Source organism: Lytechinus variegatus, chromosome 12 (assembly GCF_018143015.1).
Source record: "Lytechinus variegatus isolate NC3 chromosome 12, Lvar_3.0, whole genome shotgun sequence".
Lineage (NCBI taxonomy): Eukaryota > Metazoa > Echinodermata > Echinoidea > Temnopleuroida > Toxopneustidae > Lytechinus > Lytechinus variegatus.
In genome coordinates, this window is record NC_054751.1 from 7,813,000 (window position 1) to 7,834,428 (window position 21,429).

The window sequence follows — 21,429 nt, forward strand, 5'->3', positions numbered from 1 at the left end:
AAACACAGAGTTCATTCAAATTTATGAAGAATACTTTACTTCTTTATTTGTTAATAAATTGATTGGTATAACCCTTTGATTCCTGCAGCTTAGCTTCAGCAACCTCTCTTTCTTTATTCAAAACGTCCATTCGTAGTTTGTGCTCCTTCAAGCTCATATCGTGTCTTTCAATCTCATTTCATGCTCTTTCAATCTCATATCATGTTCTTTCACTCTCATCTTGTACTCTTTATAAAGTCGAGACCATGTTTCTTTCATTGAACTTCAATTCTAACGGCATGCACTTCTACCAGCTCAAACTCTTCTGACAGATGATTCTTTTTTCCTTGAGATGGGTAATTCAAATTCCATTTTGCAGAACAAAGGTTTGTGGTATTGCTGCAGGGTTAAAATTCAATATTGAAATGCATTTAAGTACAAAACATATAGTAACAGTACAGTTGTAAAACACATACTATAAATCATGTTGTTAAAGATGTATGTTGTTTAACGTACTGGTAACTCTCTACTTGATAGGTTCAGCTTCTGACACCAATGTACATTGTTGTGTTTTCTGATTGTTCTCAGAACCATAAATTGAATTTTTGAAAACATTAAAGACTTAATTATAAAAATTTCTTTAAAAACAGACAACAATGCAATACATTCTTTTCAGAAGTATACAATATTCAGTGCACAGTTCATTGAATTGCTTGAATCTGGTAACATACATTTATTGAAGCCCTTTTCATACTTCAAATGATTCACCCTCCCAGTTCAGTTTTATAAATCCCTCTTCACCTCTAAATACCTTACTACATATCTGTAGTATATTCAGATTATTTTGTGTGTACCAGTGTATTGTGCATCCAATTAACATGATCTTGTAATGTACATGTACTTGATTTGGGGATCATGTTTAATTTGCTACAGTATTTAACATCTATTTCAACTACATCTGATATATGAGTCTGGCCAAAAAATATTCTGGCAGAAAGGGGCAATGGAAAAGGGAAAAAAAGGCATGGTAATTTTAACGATACTAAATTACCTTGAAGAAGAATGCGATTTTGAAGAAATTCCATCAGTCTGGGAATGTTTCCTTGATACCTTAGACAAATGAATTTGTAGAATTTGTCCTCGTGGTGAAAGAAATAGATGAACTTCTGTTCTTTTGCAGATTTATAAATTTCAACAATGTGTCACATTCATCTCAGTTGGGAGGGTTTTATTATTTTGTTTCAAGGAAAGTGATGAATACTCTTGATAATGTAATTTTATTATGATTTGGGAAATATTTTGAGAGGTCCACTATGTGAGATAGCTTTTATTCAAAATAGCTTCAACTGGACATGGAGTTTTCACATTTGCAATCATTATTTGTGTATTAATTGCAACAAGCATAAAAAAAAAGAATGACCTTTCATTTTGTGAGGATGCATTTCCTAATTTAAGAACTGTTAATTTCAATAGATTATTAAACATATTTTTGTTTCATAAAATATTTAAAAGATAAATGTTCTTTACACGGTTGATTTATTGAGATATGTCTTTCAGTCAATGATGGATTTGAAGTGGAGGGGGGGGGGGGCAGGATGTTTGATTAGGTTTTATTTAAAGTTCTTATATGCAAGAGTATTTTCTAATCATATATTACAATAAGGATTAAGAATGCAATTTTATAGTGCTTTCTTCAAAGGATTTTTACTAGTAGGAAAATTGTATTCTGCACTTTTGTTATAACATGGAGCTATTATGGGGGGGATGTCAGATATATTGTCAGAAATATTCACCTAGAATGGGAAAACGAAATCAGAGAAGATCCACTTGGTTGTTTGGGTGGTGTAACTTGAGGCAGTGCTGGATTTGAAGTTGCCGTATTCCATGGTTGAGGGAAATAAAGATGATTGTTTAATTCTGGGAATGCTTGATATTTATATAGATTTTCAACAAAATTAAATGCATAAATGATCTAAACTAACTTATTAACAGAATTTGGTATGTATGAAAATGAATTAATTGGAGAATTAAATTAATAAAAAAAATCACTTTAAAAATAAAATCTATTTTTTATTTATATCAACACAGTTACAAAAAATAAGCGTGAAGGGAGTGAAGTCAAAGTAGATGCACTGGCTTTGCTAGGTGTTATTGGAACTTGATCTATACATGACCTGCAATGTATATATATATATATGTATATATTTTTTTTGGGGGGGGAGAAACGTTGTTTATTGGATTAATACATTACATGTACATGTACTGAGAATATTATATGCCTATAGAATGTACACTCTAATGAATTTGACATTTGAAAATATTTCCATTAATTTTTTTTGCCAAGGTATTTTGTTGTACAATCATTAAAACAGGAAATAATTATATGCTTGAATATTGAAATTTTCATGATTTCTCTATGTACACCGCCTTGAAATATTGAAATAAAAAAATAGCTAACTTTAAAATATTTAAACTGCTTTGATGTAAGATGCTTCTTATTACAGGTATTCTGTTGATGCATTTTCGAAAGAGCAAGGGGGAGGGGGTGACAGAGAGAAAAGGGTAGTAGGATAGTGAATGTGTGTGCAGTAGCGTACCTAGGATTTTTCACAGGGGGAGGGGGGGGGGCAAAATCGTCCGCAAAAAAATGACAAAAAAGGGGTCTTCAATCACAAAAGGATTTCGTACCAGAAAAAAATGGACAAGCAAAAAAAAAACTTCTCGTCAAGGGGGGGGGGGCAGGGATAGGTCCCTTGCATGGGTTGTGACTTGTCAGGGGGGGGGTGGGGGTGGGCAGTCTACCCCCCGTAGGTGCGCTAGTGTGTGTGAGAGATATAGAAAGAAAATGAGCGGGAACAAGAGAAAGATAATAAGAACGAGAGCGAACACTTCATCACTTTCACTTCAATATTGTTTAACTATTGAGAAAAGTTTCAAATTGAAATGAGAAACAGAAATTACTATAATTTATTTTGATAAAAAAATATTCAGAAAATATATATGATAAACCTCTAATTTTTGGGGGGAATGAAATAAACTTCTAATTCTAGCTACAAATACTCCACCTCCCAAAAAGGTTATCTTTCCAAAAGTCGGGTCAACTCGTCCCAAATACATGTTTTATTTCGATTTTGAATGATCTTGTATTTTTTACCATCATAAAAGAACTAAACTATTTTGAGTAGGGATTTCAGCCAATGTTTCAGTGATCCACAAATATTTATTTTTATGCGTGCTAGAGTTATGGGATGTACATTTGATTACCATTAACAAAATAAAGTCAAGATTTAGGGAAAATATCAGGGCGGTCTCAATTTTAAGAAAGGAAAATTAACAAATTGGAGGATAAAGTTTACTTCAGAAAATTTTGGGACGTGTTCTTTCTAGAATTTTCATTTGAATTGATTTTTTTTTTATTTATTTTTGCCGATGGAACTGGGTTCAAAGGTCGTTCGCATGACGTAAGAACAGCTGATCGACAATCTTTGTTATGATTGTTGTTTTTATACTGAAAAAGCATTAGAATATCCATACTTTTAGAATATTGGTTGCCGGACGACTGTACGGGCATGCGCGTTGTTAACTCTCAGCCTCCGAGTCAGCTAGCTAAGCCTAAGCTAAGCGATCGAGATCGTAGACATGCAAAATCAACAGCTGATTTTCATATTAAATGCCGCTTACCACCAAAAATGTAAGTATTAAAAGAAAGCGATCTGATAAGATACTACTACTACTGAAACTGATGAAGTAATTATATTCATACTTCAAGTGTCATCGAATAATCTTCATATTAAATCTGGTTGTTGTCATTTTATTTTCAGCCGAATTAAATTTATTCAATGATTAAATACATAACATCGATGTTAGCGGATGGGACCGAGATGAGATTATCGTCGACGCGCAGACGACCGCAATGGTTAAGACAAATTTTCATTTTTATTGCATTTTGTGATGCATCTAAAAATAGCGGATGTACAATACAATTCGACTCATCCAACAATGAATAAGTTTTTAATGTAATTTCATTTCATGTAATCGACTGAGATTGCAAATTTCGGTATTTTATACCCCAGACTTTGGATTTTCGAACCCTGTTTGCCGTGGTCAGCAAAGACCGTAGCAGACAACATACGCTCTACTGAGCATGCTCAGAACCGTGGACTAAAATAAAACCATGGTTTAAACCATGGTTTAATTTTAAACCATGGACTAAAGAAACCATCGTTCGTGAAACAGAGAGGGGGTTTAAACCCCCTCGGGGTTTAAACCATGGACTAAAAAACCTAGGAGGGGGTTTAAACCCCCTCGGGGTTTAAACCTCCTTTGTGAATTCGGGCCTATGAGTCATTTCACCTGTTTCTCTATAAAAGAAGAAGAAAAAAAGGAATATTTATATAATATTGACTGGCCTTGAGGGGAACATCAAATATATTGCCAGCAAAAGAATCATATTGGCCCGAGTCTTTAGATGAGGGCAATATGGGTCTGTTAACTCTTAACATGCCACGCACACTACTAAGCCAATGCCACAGTGCTAATCCGATGCTAATCCCCTGTGCCAGCCACAAAACCCCCCTGTGCCACATTGATTTTGGGATCGCGAGTCGTATTCACTCCTTCCATGATTACAATTGCTTGTAACTCTCTAACGATTAGTTTATCCACAAAATATTGTGTAGTAAAGTTGTAGGAAATTTCATACCCCTTATAATGATGTCCTCATTATGTGGATTGGTTATTATCTTTACCGCTAAAATATGAGTTGCATCAAATAGTTCCATTTTGTGGAGTGTTTTGTATGGATCAAAAACCTAGGTCTCTTCTCTCTCAGAGGCGGAGTCATATCTTGTAAAAAATGTAGAAATACTTGAAAAAGTCGAATGTAAACCACGTGCCAGTGAGTAAGTTTATCTGTCAGAAAGCAGAGTTCACATTGCACACAATTTAGTGCTAATTACGGCGTGCATGCGATGTGCAATACAATGCAAAACAGCGTAACAATGATTGTTATTCCGAATGTGCGCAGTCATGCACGAAGCAGGCGAGGGTAGGAAACAATGCAAGTACAAAGCAATCAATAGTAGGCGTGCGAGCACGAGTGTGGCATGTTATAGTAGGATACGTAGCGTGCACGAAGCACTCAACGAGTTAAGGGCAATATATTTGATGTTCCCCGAAAGAAGAGCCAGTCAATATTTTTATTATCATCCAAATCAGATATCTAGAGCAAAAATCGTGATAATGGTGATATTTCTTTTTAAAATAGTTATATTGTGTCTTGTTAATATAAGGGTTTAGGCTCTGCAATTTACCATTATGACGTACTTGCAAGCGCTTGGATCCAGTGATGTCTTTATTATGACGTATATTGTTGGCGGGCAGATCCTTATGAAGCGTATCTCTTTATACGCATCCTCAAATGCCCGGATGTGAGACCAGGGAAAATACAAAGGTATATCTTGCGTCGTCTCTGCATGCAAAGTAAATATGCGCATTGAGACCGAGGAAAATACAAATAATATACCTATCCCTTCCCTATATTTATGAATCTAGGGCAATACGGTTTTGTAAATGACCAGCTCAGAAGTCTGATACGGGTGATAATCAAAAATAATGTATTAAAGACCCTCCTTTTGAATTTGCAGATGTAGTAGGATTCTTCTGCCATTAGGACATAAAGGCCCAAATTCACAAAGGTGGTTTTGAAAACCCATGGCTAAATCCATGGTTGATGCAACTTTCCTGTATAAATTACGCTTAATTTAGCACGTATCGCCTGCAGGTATGAAAAATATCTAATCCTGATGCGCGCTTTTGTCACAGTGCGCCAAATCGACGCCTGTTGCCGTGGTTATCAACGCTATTTTATTCATGATTCCACCGTTTTATTCTTGAGTCCACTATTCAAACTGTGGACTCATGAATAAAATAGCATATCTAACCATGATAACAGGCGTCAAATCGGCGCACTGACAATAGCGTGCATCAGCATTGGATATGTTTTATACACGCGCCCGATATGTGGTAAATTCAGAGTAATTTATACAGGAAATCTGCATAAACCATGGACTCAACCGTGGGTTTTCATAACCACCTTTGTGAATTCGGGCCTTAATGCTTTTTGTTACAAGTAAACAGTAAAAGAGGAGATATTATTAAGAGATTTTTTTTTAATCTTCTGTTTCTCATGTTCCTATGTTGATTGGTCTTGACACAACCTTTGTTGACTGGCAACAAAAGGGTTTTACAACTGAAGGACACATTTTGTTGCCATAGCAACTGAGAAAATGACCCTTCCTACTGCGTATGCCCATTGCATATCATATACTCGTCGGTTTTCTAAGTGTGACTCTGCTGTCTGATTGGCTAGAAGTTGGATTGAGCTTGCTATCTAGTTGTAAGGATTTGACATGTCAAATCCTTACGATTTGTCTCTGATCAGTCTGTGACTCTCATGTTGACAAGAGCTGTGACATCACATATCCCCTCTCTCCAGTCGCTGACCAGTCGTAGACCAGTCGGGTCGTGAGGTGTGCGGTGACCTTCAAGTGTGTAGGGACATTGTTCCGATGCATGAAGCACTGTATAAAAGGATTATTGCTTTCTTTCACCCTGCAGACTGACCGAGCTGTGCAGCTGCTCTTGGAGACTGAGCCAGAGAATGAGAGTTACCTGTTGGATCTGATGAGGGCGTGTCTTTGTGCCACTGCCCAGGAATCAGGGTCATCGCAAAGCACCATCAAACTGGTCGCTACAAGCCTCATAGCTAATGGAAAACTTGCTGGTGAGAGAATTATGTCATTCATTGCAAAGGAAATGCATATGAGAATTTCATTAGCTATCAGAACTTTAAGAAAAAAAGTATTTCAATTCAACTTCATAAAAATTATTTTGGTATATGTATGTGTTTAAAGTTAAATGATAGTAGTTGCAGTAAAACACTGATTTTGTGAGAAAGTCTGTAAAACCCAGGTTACGTGTTACTATATCATCGTGGATCTTAATCTGGTACGGTCACATAAACTGAACTTTGTGAAATCATAAAATCTAAGCTGAAAAACGATCACTGAAGATCGCCAACACAGATAAGCACACGTGGGACAGTATATTATTGACGGAATAAAGACCAGACGGAAGTGATCGAATCTGCGCTTATTTTGCTTATTTCTTAGTAATTACACAATTTCTTCCAGAATCCTTTGGCACATATTTTTCATTCATACAGACACCTGGATGGTCATTTTATTAGATTCTGTAAAAAGTCATTTTGAGATCGTTACCACAACTGGCATGTATCTTTAAATAGAGGTTAATATTATTCAAGCATATTATCAAATATCAGGCCTGTCGTACCATTGTTGATTCATTCTCGGATGCATCCGATTTGTAGTGAAGTGTATTATCAAATAATTGATTGCAAGATTGAAGGCAATCACAATAAATGGGATGTCAAAGGAATGAACCAGTGTCTTGATAATAACTTTCATAAATAGAAGTAATGTAAACTAGAGGATTTTGATATTGAAATACTGCCGCAGAACCTTTATGAGAGGTCACAAAAATTTATGTGATTATCCGTCTGTGATTAGTTGCTATATTTTATATTCACCAGTGAGGATTTTTTTTTTTTTAATGATGTAATTCCAGAAGTTTCAAACCATCAGTGACCACTTTTGCTGTGTCATTATGTTGCTTATTTTGGTTGTTCTGTCAGCTAGAAACAAACTTTCTCTGTACCTTTTTTGTTTGAGACCAAATAAATCTCTTATGTATAAATGTATGTATTATTTTACAGAGGGCGTACAGTTACTGTGCTTGATTAACAAAGGTATTGATGCTTGCAGATATCTCCAGACATACAACCAGTGGTACCAAGCTATGTGGTTAGCCAAGGTAAGAACTTATTGCCACTGTGACCAAAGATTTATAATCTTCATTATAATCAAAATGGAATTGATCTTCTTTGAAAGTGTTCCTTTCATTCTCACATTACACTCGATGGGGATTTTTCACAGTTAATGTATTGAAAATGCCTGTTGAATGACTATGAACAGCTGGGAAGTCTTTGTCGAAAAGTGGTTAACACAGAACAGCAAATTTGTCCTGAAGAAGCTGAAGAAAATTGCAAGTATGTCATGCATTGAAAGTCCAGAGCGAAACTGCTGTTAATTTGATTTGCCAATTTTTGACAAAGACTACTTGGTTGTACATTGTCATGGAGCGAAAACTCAATAATCACTCATTTGGTACATTTTAACTTAAAAAGATGGGTTGAGAACCTGTACAGTCTTATCTTTTTAATAATTATTATTTCTATCAACATTGAGGTGCATTTAAGTGACAACCCATAACAGACTGATTTTTCTCCTGTTTATATTTAAGTTACATCTAAGCGACTCTGAGTGTAATGAGGTCATGAGAAGGTGGGTTGAGAACCTGTGCAGTCTGAATGTTAAGTTGCATTTAAGTGACTGCCCTTGATGAACAAAGTTTTTCTCATTCGTATTTAAGGTACGTCTAAGTGATTCTGAGTGTAATGAGGTCATGAGAAGGTGGGTTGAGAACCTGTGCAGTCTGAATGTTAAGTTGCATTTAAGTGACTGCCCTTGATGAACAAAGTTTTTCTCATTCGTATTTAAGGTACGTCTAAGTGATTCTGAGTGTAATGAGGTCATGAGAAGGTGGGTTGAGAACCTGTGCAGTCTGAATGTTAAGTTGCATTTAAGTGACTGCCCTTGATGAACAAAGTTTTTCTCATTCGTATTTAAGGTACGTCTAAGTGATTCTGAGTGTAATGAGGTCATGAGAAGGTGGGTTGAGAACCTGTGCAGTCTGAATGTTAAGTTGCATTTAAGTGACTGCCCTTGATGAACAAAGTTTTTCTCATTCGTATTTAAGGTACGTCTAAGTGATTCTGAGTGTAATGAGGTCATGAGAAGGTGGGTTGAGAACCTGTGCAGTCTGAATGTTAAGTTGCATTTAAGTGACTGCCCTTGATGAACAAAGTTTTTCTCATTCGTATTTAAGGTACGTCTAAGTGATTCTGAGTGTAATGAGGTCATGAGAAGGTGGGTTGAGAACCTGTGCAGTCTGAATGTTAAGTTGCATTTAAGTGACTGCCCTTGATGAACAAAGTTTTTCTCATTCGTATTTAAGGTACGTCTAAGTGATTCTGAGTGTAATGAGGTCATGAGAAGGTGGGTTGAGAACCTGTGCAGTCTGAATGTTAAGTTGCATTTAAGTGACTGCCCTTGATGAACAAAGTTTTTCTCATTCGTATTTAAGGTACGTCTAAGTGATTCTGAGTGTAATGAGGTCATGAGAAGGTGGGTTGAGAACCTGTGCAGTCTGAATGTTAAGTTGCATTTAAGTGACTGCCCTTGATGAACAAAGTTTTTCTCATTCGTATTTAAGGTACGTCTAAGTGATTCTGAGTGTAATGAGGTCATGAGAAGGTGGGTTGAGAACCTGTGCAGTCCCAATGTAAACCAGAAGAGTATAGCCTTACTTGGTGTCCTTGCCATGGGGAATTTCACAAAGGTCCTTCAAATGCTACTCAGGTTAGTATTTTTAGTTATGAGATCATTACATGATGGAAGATTTTTAAGCTTATTTTTTGTAATGTATCTTGAACATGATCCTATAACAACAGTTACCTCTTTTTTAATTTCATGGATGCATTGCTTGATTATTTAAAAGAAGTACATTTCTGTTTCATAAAACGCATTATTTACATCAATAACTGGGATATACCCATTTGATTTGCTAGTTCATTACGATGAACCTGCTTGCCGAATATAGAGTACACAACTTTTCCTGCGCGCGCGCTGCATCTCCCTACCAACGCACTATCCCAAGATCGTCGCGCAATTTGGCGTCCATTTCCTCTTTTACTTTCGCCTGCGGTCGAGTGCAGTCGCAAGCTAAGTACACTCTCAAAATTGCATTTCTGTTTTCCGTTTGGATACTTTATTGTGCAATTCTTCCCTTATTTCAATCTTATTTTCTCTCATCTAAGATTGTTATAGGATTATCACGTCGCGCGGAGCTTCCGTGATATTATTTTAACGTTTCTTGTCCCTCTTCGTGAGTTTGTTTTTTTTAAGATACGTTTCTCACAGGCGGGTTGTCTTCACCTCTCCGCCCCATAGCTCCGCGCCTTCCTGCTCGGGCGTTGTCTTCGCTCCTTTTTAATTCTTTTAATTCTTTTTATTCACTGACTTCTTCGTTTATACGACTCGTCGTGAATTTAATTGATTTATTTCTCCACAGATAGGTTCTGTAGGACGTTAGGAGCGTCGTATTCCAGCCTCGTTTCAAGTTCTTTGTCTCTTGTTTCGAGTTAGTTGATTGTCCTTTTGTTTCAATCAATCCTTTGTTCTTGTATTTATTAATTGAATTAATTGGTTAATTGATTAATTAATTGATTGATTCTTTTAATTCTTGACTTGCTCCTTTGCCTCGATTCAAGTTCTTTGTTTCTTGTTTCGAGTTAGTTGATTGTTCTTTTGTTTCAATCAATCCTTTGTTCTTGTGTTTATTAATTGATTAATCATTCAATTAATTTAAAAAAAAAAAAATTATTTTCTTTCCTTCACAAGAATACTTAGATTTTTTTTTTAGGAAGCCGTCTCCTGTCAGCGTTCGTCGCCTTTGACTCGGCCTTCCTTCTCGGGAAAGCTATCTTTGTTTTTCCCCCCCTTCCTTTTCAAGTCAGCTACCGGTCTCTGGACTTATACATTTTTTTTCTTAAACTTCTTGTTTATAAAAAAAAAAAAAAAAAAAAGGGAATCTTGCTCCCCTTTTTTCCTTAGCTGATCCTCACCTCAAGAAAAATTATTTTTTCTTTTGATCAGGTGGACACAACAACAACAAAAAAAAAAAAAACTTAGTGTTTTCTTCTTTTAGATGCTTCCCCCCTTCCTTCTTTTCAGAATTTTGGCGGAAGCAGATTCTTGTTGTGATAATCAAATAATTAATTTTTCTAACGGACTTCAGGGACAGTGTCTCTTAATAATTCTTAATTATTACTGTTTCCTTTGTTCTGGGATTTTACCTTGTATCATCCTTGTGAGATCCGTTTTTGACTCTCAAAAGTCCGCTTTTTGAGGTCCTTGTCTTCTGGGTTGGGGTTTGTTACCCCCCTACCCCCTTTGCTTCTCTGTTTTTTATCTTACTACTAGATCACCCTACGGCAATAATGAGCCTTTCGGACTCTCTTTCTGAAGAGCCTCAGGCGACTGCTGTTCGGGGCCCGACACCGGGGTCTTATCCCCCACCACAGGTAGTATAGATAGCGAGAACAGAGTCAGAGCCCCGTGGGCTCTCAAAGGGGTGGAACCGTGGACGCACGTTCACGTGCCCCGCTTAATAAGGGTGGAACCGTGGATTTGCGACCACGTGCCCGCACGGTGATGGCCAAGGCTTCCGTCCCGGAACCTGAACCTTATTGGGGAGCGTCGCACTAGTACAGAAAACGGCGACTCCTCTAGGGCTGTCAGACCCACCGGCCATCGGGTCACCTAAAGTCCGGGGGGAGAGCACGGGTCTCTCCACCCGGCAAAGACTAGGCTCGATGCCGTGTAAGACCCCTCTAGGGAGCGTCGGCAAAGGGCTACCAGCCCCTAGTCGGAAGAGGCACCTGAGTCCGACCGTGTCGGACTCTCAATTCAATCTGACGCCGTCAGATTCGGCCGACGCCTCCTCTCGCTCGGCTAGCTCTCCCCGTGGGAGAGCTAAGGAGAGGAAGACAGGCGCAGTCCAGTCTCTGGTCCAGCCTCTGGTCCAGCGTCTGGTCCTCGGCTGGCTCTCCCTGTGGGAGAGCTAAGGAGAGGAAGACAGGCGCAGCCCAGCCTCTTGTCCCTTCTTCCGCTCCGGCGCCGGAGCAACCGAAGAAGAAGAAAAGAAGAAGAGGAGAACCACAGACGTAAGCCCCGCTCCGTCGGGCGGTCTGTCCTCTGATTCTTTTGATGGCCAGGCCTCTCAGCTTCACAAGCTAATCTAGAGTGCCCTCCAGCACTGCGGGTTTTTACCCCCCAGGCTTGCCTGCTTCAGCCGACGGTACTACCAACCGAGCGGATCAAGCAGACACCGGCCATCCAACACACCTCGGAGAGTCACCGGCAATATCATGTTTCGCCGGCTCACGCTCCTGCAAGGGAAATTCCCGCTAATACACAGGTGCTATCGACATACGGGCGTCGCCCGCCATTATGTCACCAGACTCCCGATCATTATACCCTCTTCTGCCCCCCGGCGGGGGCCGCATAGAAGAGGAAGAAGAAGAAATTCTAGGTCGCTAACCCCGCTGTGCGGGCAGACCTTCCCTTCTGATTCTTGTGCCGACGGCCAGGCGTCGTAACTTCATGTTACAACAGAACGCCCTCGAGCACCACGGATCTTCATCCTAATGCTCTCTGTCAGCTAAAACCGCCGTGTCGAGCACCAGGCAGGTCAAGCAGACAGTCGCCGTCTCGCACCTCGGAGAGTCACCGGCAATATGATTTGCCGGCCCACGCACCTGCAAGGGAAATCCCCGCTAATACACAGGTGCTATCGACATACGGGCGTCGCCCGCCACTATGTCGCCAGACTCCCGATGATTGTTCCCTCTTCTGCCCCCCGGCGGGGGCCGCACAGAAGAGGAAGAACAAGAAGAAAGTCTAGGTCGCTAATCCCACTTTGCGGGCAGACCTTTCTTTCTGATTCTTGTGCCGATGGCCAGGCGTCGTAACTTCATGTTACAACAGAACGCCCTCGAGCATCACGGATCTTTATCCTCATGCTCCCTGTCAGCTAAAACCGCCGTGTCGAGCACCGGGCAGGTTAAGCAGACATTCGCCATCTTGCACCTCGGAGAGTCACCGGCGATTTCATGATTCGCCGGCTCACGCACCTGCAAGGGAAATCCCCGCTAATACACAGGTGTTATCGACATACGGGCATCGCCCTCCATTATGTCACCAGACTCCCGATATTTGTGGGTCAGGCGTCGCACATACTCCCATGAGCAGTGCGGGTAATTCACCCACGCTTCATATCAGCTTCAGCCGCCTTGCTAAGCACTGTGCGGCTCAAGCAATCACCTGTCCTCTCACACCGGGCATTTATTGAAACGCTTTTCACCTACACGGTGACCCCCGTTTCTATGCAGGTGCTTCCGACATACGGCTTTCAAGCATCAATATGTCGGCAAGCTCTCGGTGACCGACGGCTGGACGTTGCATCCGTTCAGGCTGCATCTATGCGTCCCCGAGCATTACGGTTTCTTATCCTCGTGTTCTCCGTCATTATAAGACCGCCGCGGTCTTATTGCCGGCGTCGGGTATTGAGCGGATTGAGACTTCTCTCGCCAACCCGCACTCCGGGGAGCTATCGGCGAGTTACCTGCATGGGTATTCCCCCTTTTTATGCAGGTACTCCCGAATTCGCCCTCTACGTCAAGCCCACGTACGGCGACGACTCCTTCAGCGGTAACTCTCTCCATTCTACCCCCTAAGCGGGCCCGTAGATTGGAGGTAAGAATCTCTTACATACCGCATGCCGCACTTCTCTCGTGAGAATGTTTGGCTGCTTTGAGGGGGCAACCTATCACGTCCGCGGACCGTCCGCCCAGGCGACGGGACCGTCGGTTTCTGGCCTGAACCTCACTTTCTATTCGAAAGTAAGGGTGCCCTGTCTTACTTAGCTCCTACCCTTGCAAGGCCAGAGTCAGGGCTAGTACAGACACCCGTCCTCCAGCGATCGCCGCTGAAGAGAGGGCGACTCCGATATGAGCACCATCACCGCTCAGCGGTATGTCTCACTACCTCATAGCTCTCCGAACTTATGAGTATGTATATCGGATCTGAATGTCACGGCGATTAAAAGTTCTCCTGTGCTTTAATCGCTACGCCTTCACCACCCGGTGCATTATGGTTATGTTAACCTATTGTCTCGTATTCGGGCGGCTCGTTCGAGCCCTGCCCGAGCTGCCATCACCGGTCGTCCAGCCGGACATCGCCGAAAGCACCCGCACCGAATACCTGGAGGGAATCAGCTTTTCATATGCTAGATATCCCTCCTGTTGACATTCACAGTTGTTCCCCGAGTCCTTCCCGGTCGGGTAAGCATCATCTCGGAGGAAAGAAACCGCCGTACATCTCATGAGATTATTGGCTATGTACGTGCGTTCAAGCTTGTTTAAAGCCCCAGACTTCTCTGTCGGCATTCTATGCCTACTTTCTGGGCACACCCACCGTACCGGGTCGGCGAGTTTACACCAAACTGTACGCCTCCAGACCATCGCTCGAGCTCTAACAGTCTATCTTATAGACTGCCCTCTATGTGGGTCAAGCTTGCGGGCGTCTCCGCCATTTCCTCCTTGTGTGGAGTGGTCTACGGTGGATGTCTTACCGTGCCCATTTGTCGAACCGTCTTCTTATTTAGAAGCTTTTTCACTCGGCACACTCGAGTCGCCTCGCATGCTGCTTTCATCCTCCCTCCATGCAATGCATGTGGCCATGGTCACCGCACGACCGAGGATGATGTAACCGTGGATGCATGTATGCTTATGCCTACCTAACCACAATCACTACGACCCGCTTTTTCTCGGGCCGACTGTGGATGAGTCTCTCCATGTAAGTGATTTACTTCACTGGAGTTCTTCTTTTAGAAACTTAGATGCTCATCCCCCACTGCTTAGGGCGTCATTTTTGCCGCCCCCGCAGCTTTTTGGAACTCCTTATTCTCCGATATCGGACTGTTCCACGCTGCCGCAACCGGCGCCGGCGGTGCTTGCTCTTACGATCACCCGAGAGACCAGGCCTTGTGGCTGTTTTCATAAACAACTGGTTCTCACCGCAGACTGATGAAAATTTTTGTGATTATTTTCCTCAAGTCTCCCTCCTCCTTCGCTTGTTTCTTCAAGCGAGGACATCGACACTCTTAGCCAGTTTCCGTCCCTAACTTGATAGGACAGGGCCGTTGCTACCTCATTCGATTCCGTTGGGAACGTAACTGTTGAGGTATCATATCTGGCGATGTCTGTTCGTTAGAACATCTCTTGATTGTCGCCTTCACGTACGATCATGACAGAGACTTTTCGCCAGCTCCCTCTGGCGTACACTTGCTGCTGCTAGGGATTCCCCCGCCCGGCGGTCATCCATCGCAGCCTAGCCTCACGGGCTCTCTCGGCAATGGTGGCTTGAGCCAAGCCACCTCTTCCACCGCGGACACTGCACCCTCAGATGGGTGCTTCAATCAGTACGGGAGAAAGGGGATCCTGAGTTCTCTCTCGATCACTCGGTCTATCACACTTTTTCGTGATGTGTACCGCGCTGTTTCTCTGACACGCCCGGTTGAGCTATTTTAACCAGACTGCTTTATTCTACATAGGCAGCAGGTCCGCGGCATTTCTTATTAAAAGGATGGCACTCAGTCGCTTTCTCGACCCTTGACTGCCTTACGAGTGGTTTTCTTCTTAAATCCCTACTCTCCGTCGTTCCTAGTCCCCTTCGGACCGCTAGTAACTTTCTGCCACAGCTCTCTATCAGAATTCTGCAGATGTTCTGCCCTCACGCATTTGAGACAGATATCGAATTCTGGGCGCTTTCTCCCACGCGGAGGCTTCTGAGATCTCTCGCCTTCTCAGATTGTTCGATTGATCACTTACTGAGCCTTAAAGCTTCAGTTTCCGATCACGATTCTTGTTGAAATTTTCAACAAATTCCGAATTTTACGCTCTAGTCAGCTGGTGATGTTGTTCTCCTGACACTAGGCCGAGGGCCCATGATACTTAGTATCATTCTTCTTGGGCTCTTTCTTGGAATCGTCGTTCACGACTTCTCGAGGTCCGCCTATTGACGCCCCTCTTTCCTTCACTCCTTGCTCTTAAGGACTTCTTCACATGAGGCTTTATCGCCTCCGCTGTCCGTAAGGCAACGGCCTTTGTGTCTTCATCTCCCTATTTTTACGCACTTCTTAGTCTAGACATGCCTCCCTTCACGTTGAATCCGTGTTGGTCTAGCAAATCAAATGGGTATATCCCAGTTATTGATGTAAATTATGAAAATACTTACCATGATTTTCTTATTTACGAGATAACTGGATATACCCATTTGAACCCTCCCTCCTACCCCTCGCCTTGTGTGACAACATGTCTTGCCCGCAGGCTCATGAGAGGAAATGGACGCCAAATTGCGCGACGATCTTGGGATAGTGCGTTGGTAGGGAGATGCAGCGCGCGCGCAGGAAAAGTTGTGTACTCTATATTCGGCACGCAGGTTCATCGTAATGAACTAGCAAATCAAATGGGTATATCCAGTTATCTCGTAAATAAGAAAATCATGGTAAGTATTTTCATAATTATCAAAATAAATCTCTATTAATTTATTACTGCCATTTTCGCACCCTTGTAAGCTCTGGTAATCATCATGATGGTTCCATATGTTTGTGATAAGGAAGTCAGAAATGGTGAAATTGTTTACACTGCTCATCTCTTGTATTTACCGTTTTACCGTCCTGTTTTCTTATTCTATTAATTATAAAAAAATTTGTTATTATTATTGTAGTTGTGTTTCGCATCAGAATTTTATTCGTGCCAAATGAGCTCAATTTATTGATTGAACATAAGTCTTGATCAGGTGCCTTCATAAGTGATTTCCCTGAAACAAGTGATCTTTTTGAAATTTAAATGAAATTACAATGATCATGCTCAATTTGAATGACGACGTATGAATAACGACATATAGAATTGCAGCTAAGTTTATAAGTATATCCAAGGGATTTATTTATGGGAAGAGTTAAACTACAATGCTACGTACACTAATCTGATGACAAGATTATGAAAAGATCCTAAAAGTTATGTTTATTATTTCTTCTGTTTTTAGTGATATTTTGATATGTTAGGTATGTTATATCATTGCATTACTTTGTATCTTTTCTTCCTTTTTGTTTTAGTTTGCATTACTATGACCGTGCGGCCATGTTTGCCGAGGCCTGTATAGAGTTTTCAGTACTTCCTGAGGATGATGATACCAATATCCTTTACAATCATTTATCAAGTGAATTCCATGCTGTTTATACAGCGCGACCCCCCCAAAAATGTCCCTCTGACAGACGGCCGAATTAATTCCAAAATGTGGTAGTATTCTCTATTAAATGTGCAGGAGTAGAAAGCTCATTTCATAATCTTACTTCTATGAAAATTTCATCGGTCTCGCTTCAGCGGTTTTAAATATACACTTTGTTACGTAACAGTGGTGCATTTTAGCCCATTCCAAGTTGGCAGCATTGATGCATTTCTGCATTGTCTCTGGAATATTAACCCCCATTTTTCCTTCCAGGATCTGAGCATGGACACTTCCCTTATCATATTCAGGCTCATCAATTCATTAACTTGGGCATATTCAGAAGAACGAAGTTTGATGATTAAGGGGAATCAGTGCACTAACTTCTGAACATGCTCAATGTGATTTGATGAGTCTAGTTAGATCATGGATATTTCCCCAGTCAGAATGATCAGTGGGAGTTAATATGCTAAAAAGTGCAGAACATACAGCAGTGCTGCATGCATGTAAGCTTGGAATGGGCTGAAAAATAAACAACTGATACATAATAGACTATGTATTAAAATCAACTGAAGCGAGACCAAAGAATTTTTTATAGAACATGAGGTGAGCTTCTTATATCCACATATTAAATTAATAATGATTTTCAAGTTTGGAAGTAATTCAGCCTCGTATCAGAGGGACATGTTTGGGGGACGTGCTGTATTTTATAACTTTGGTATGGTTGATGTAAAATACATAGAACAGGTAATATGCTAATGATATTGCATTCCGGCAAGCAAACACCTGGAAGGATAATTAATGCAAGGTATTATTCATAATCCTTGGGATCGACACTAGCGGCGGTCCGACGGTCCCAGACCGGTAAAAATCGCTGTCGGGCCAGTAGATTTTCAGAAATTGGAAGATTTACTGGTCCGACATGACCAGTAAAAAATATCATTGTCGGGCCAGTAATTTTTCCAAAAATAGCAAGATTTAAGGGTCCGACATGACCAGTAATAAAAACCATTGTTGGGCCAATAACTTTTCCAGAAATGGTCAAATTCACAGCAAACCATTTCCCCCGTTAAATTCTGCCATTCACACACAGAATACACACAGAATGAATCGCACGTAAGTGTTACTAGAGTACTATACAGCATGCATACAGTGTACATGTAGTCAGCCACACAACCACATGGTAAATTCTCCACTGGCCGCACGAACGAAGCCTGGCTAAACTCTGGCAGAAATCTCTCACAGAACTGTCAAAATTCAAGGTTCATACTCATGAAAGGCTCTTATAATGTCCATATTTCCTAAAAATTGGAGCAACTCTGTCATTTGTAAGCAGTAAAAGGAGAAATTTTCACTTCTGTTTTGGTTCAAACAGATCGGGTTTCGGGTGATATCGTCTGAATACATAATAGCCCCACATAATGCATTTATGTGTGTGTTGATACACTTGGTATCTGACTTTCTTTCGTAGCTATTTTAATTGAGCCAAAAAGAAACTGATAAATTATTTATGATAATAGTTTTAGCTTTCTTCCTATCTTTCTTTCCTTCTTAATCTTTCTTTGTTTCTTCCCTCGATTTTTTTTGTTACTGTCTTTCTTTTTTAATTTCCTTTTTTTCTTTAATTCATTTTTTCTTTCTATCCTTTTATAAAATATTTTCTCTATTTCTTTCTGATATTTTCTTTCTTTAGTTTTTGAGTCCATCCATCCTATATTCATCTCTTCTCTTCTTTCTTTCCTTCCTTCTTTTTACCCCTTTCTTCATTCTTTGTTACTTTCTTTGTTTCTTTCTTTCTTCCATCCATCATTTATTTACCCTTTCTTTTTTTATTTCTTTTCTCAGCCCTTTCTTTCTTACATTCATTCCTTCCTTTCTTCTATCTGTCTTGTTCTTTCCTTTTTCCCTTTGTTAATTATATCCTTTTACCTTTCCTTTCCCTTTTTTTTGACTGCTTTCTTTGTCTCTCGGTCTTTCTTTTTTTTTTCTTCCTTTCTTCTATCCTTTTACCTCTTTCTTTTTTTATAATTGCTTGCTTCTTTCCTTCCCTTCCTTTATTTATTTCTTTCCTTCTATCTATCATTTTACCTTTCCTTCATTTCTTCCTTAATTCCTTCCTTCTTTCAATCCTTCCTTTCTTTCTTTTGTCCGTCTTTCCATCTCTCCTTTTACCCTTTCTTTTTTATTGCTTCTTCTTTCTTTCCTTTACTACTTTCTGGATTTGTTCTTTCTTTCTGTATTGCTTGCTTCATTTCCTTCCTTCCTTCATTTCTTTTTTTTCTTTCTTTCTTTGTTCCTTCTTTATTCCTTCCTTTCCTTTTGTAGTTCTTTCTTTTTTTTCTTCCTTCACATCTATCCTTTCTTTACCTTTTTTTCTTCCTTCTTTCTTTTCTTTCTTTCCTTCCTTTCTTTCTTTCTTCGTTCCTGTCTTTCTTCGTTTCTGTCTTGCTTTCTTTTTGTCCTTCATTTCCTTCATTTTTTTTGGGGGGGGGAGGGGGGGGGGGTAACGAAAGGCGAGAAAAATAAACTTGCGCCTTTTCTTAATGTTTTCTTTATTTTTTGGGACCAGTAGATTTTAGGTTCGGACCAGTAAAAATTTGAAAAAATGGGTATCTACTGGTCCAACATGAATAGGTTGGACCAGTAGAAAAAATGGGTTAGTGTGGAGCCCTGTATTATTGTATTCAAGAAGTGGCTTGCATGTGTAATAATTATTAATATTCAATCCTTATGTGAATAATATAAGAATGTATATATTATGTATTATTAAAACTGTGAAGTAGACATAGTAGTAGTAGTAGTATTAGTAGTATTAGTAGTAGCAGCAATCGCAGGAGTAGTAGTAGTAGTAGTAGTAGTAGCAGCAGCAGCAGTAGCAGCAGTGTCGTAAATTTTTTAGGGCGAGGCCACTTAAGTTTTGGGTACATTTCTGTATTGCAGTAGAAATGGGAAAATTAAGAAGGGCACAGCAAATCTCCTAGGCCAGTGTGAGGGAGATTGAGGCCTATCAACAGGGCAGCCATAGCCATGACCCATCAATGGCCTTGGATTAATTTGGGTTAATTTAAGCCCTGCTTATTTTTCCTGAGCCTGATGAAATGTTACGTATCCCATTTTCTCATATGGTCGTGTATTTCTTAACGAAATGAATGCACAGTCTCTGTTGGAGAGGGTGTTCCTGGAGTATGCCCGCTACCTCCTCGCGCTGGGGAACAAGAAAGCCTACGGTCACTACTGCAACAGGGCTGCTGAGAAAGCCGAGAAGGTCATGCAGGATATGGAATGGATGGAATGAAAGTCTCAACCCTCCAGATCTCTGCTCCACCCACTGTCACCTGTCGTCCATAATGGAATCCGTAAAATACCGCAATATTGATACCGTAATCATTACATATTGTTGTCAAATCATACGTATCGTACATAAATCATACATATTGTGCACAAATTATACATATCATTCATAGATTTATCTTGAAAATTAATGTAGCTTTGTAAGAAAGCATACTGACTTATGATAGTGACGATGATAAGCCATTCTTGTACAACACATACACATAATAATCTGTCATCACCTTTTCGTAGTTTGATTTAATACTGTGATGTGTTCACTCCTGTCTCTCTCTCTCTCTCTCCATTTTTTCTAGACTCATGCAACAGGACTTTAGATCATTGTCATGCACTCACGCTGCCTCTCTGTTAACGATAGATCTCTTGAAATGTAACCACATACACAACTTGTACAAATTAAACTAGAGACCAATATCTAGGATACATCTAAGTTCTGGGTAACTTACCCTAGAAATATAGATGTCCGGGAGTACACATGACTCGAAGGTCCTCACGTTAGGCCTTGCAAACTGCAACTGCCATCATGAATGGACCGACGGACATGTGTCCTGTGCGCTGCACCTGTCTCTCTACATCATGGGCGGAAATCACAGGGGGACGTGTCCCCACTACTCAAAATAGTAGGGGAGACACAATATCAAATGTCCCCCCTACTATTTTTGGTCTTTTATGATGGTAAGAAAAACATCATTCAAAATCGAAATAAACATGTATTTTGGGATGAGATGACCTTACTTTTGGTATGAGAACCTTTTTTTTTGCTTGTCAAATTATATTTTCGTCGAAAAGACCTTAAATTTTGGGTGATAAACTTTTTTTTATGCTTCACAAATTTTCCAGCCCCTTGTCCCCCCTACCTTTTGGGAGAGATTCTCGCCCCTGCTCTACATGTATGCAAGTTCACATAAAATGACTGAATTTCGTCACAACACTAATAGCAAAATGTTGCGAAAACTGAGATTCAAGCACATAAAGATATCACACAGCCAACTTCTAGCTACAGCTCTTACTCCGCATACAATATAACAACTCTCGTATTGCTAGGGGTGCTCGT

At 40.4% G+C, this 21,429-nt stretch overlaps 1 protein-coding gene across 1 annotated transcript in view; it reads left to right on the forward strand.

Moving 5' to 3' along the window:
- LOC121424937 (WD repeat-containing protein 11-like) overlaps positions 1-20,800 on the forward strand; it is a 47,548-nt gene extending 26,748 nt beyond the window's left edge. The window contains exons 20-24 of the mRNA XM_041620833.1: positions 6,598-6,763; positions 7,775-7,872; positions 9,394-9,539; positions 16,918-16,997; positions 20,183-20,800. Of these exons, the coding sequence (XP_041476767.1) occupies positions 6,598-6,763; positions 7,775-7,872; positions 9,394-9,539; positions 16,918-16,997; positions 20,183-20,322 (630 nt within the window). The 3' untranslated portion in view covers positions 20,323-20,800. The remainder of the gene's footprint in view (positions 1-6,597; positions 6,764-7,774; positions 7,873-9,393; positions 9,540-16,917; positions 16,998-20,182) is intronic.
- Positions 20,801-21,429: the final 629 nt, after the last annotated feature.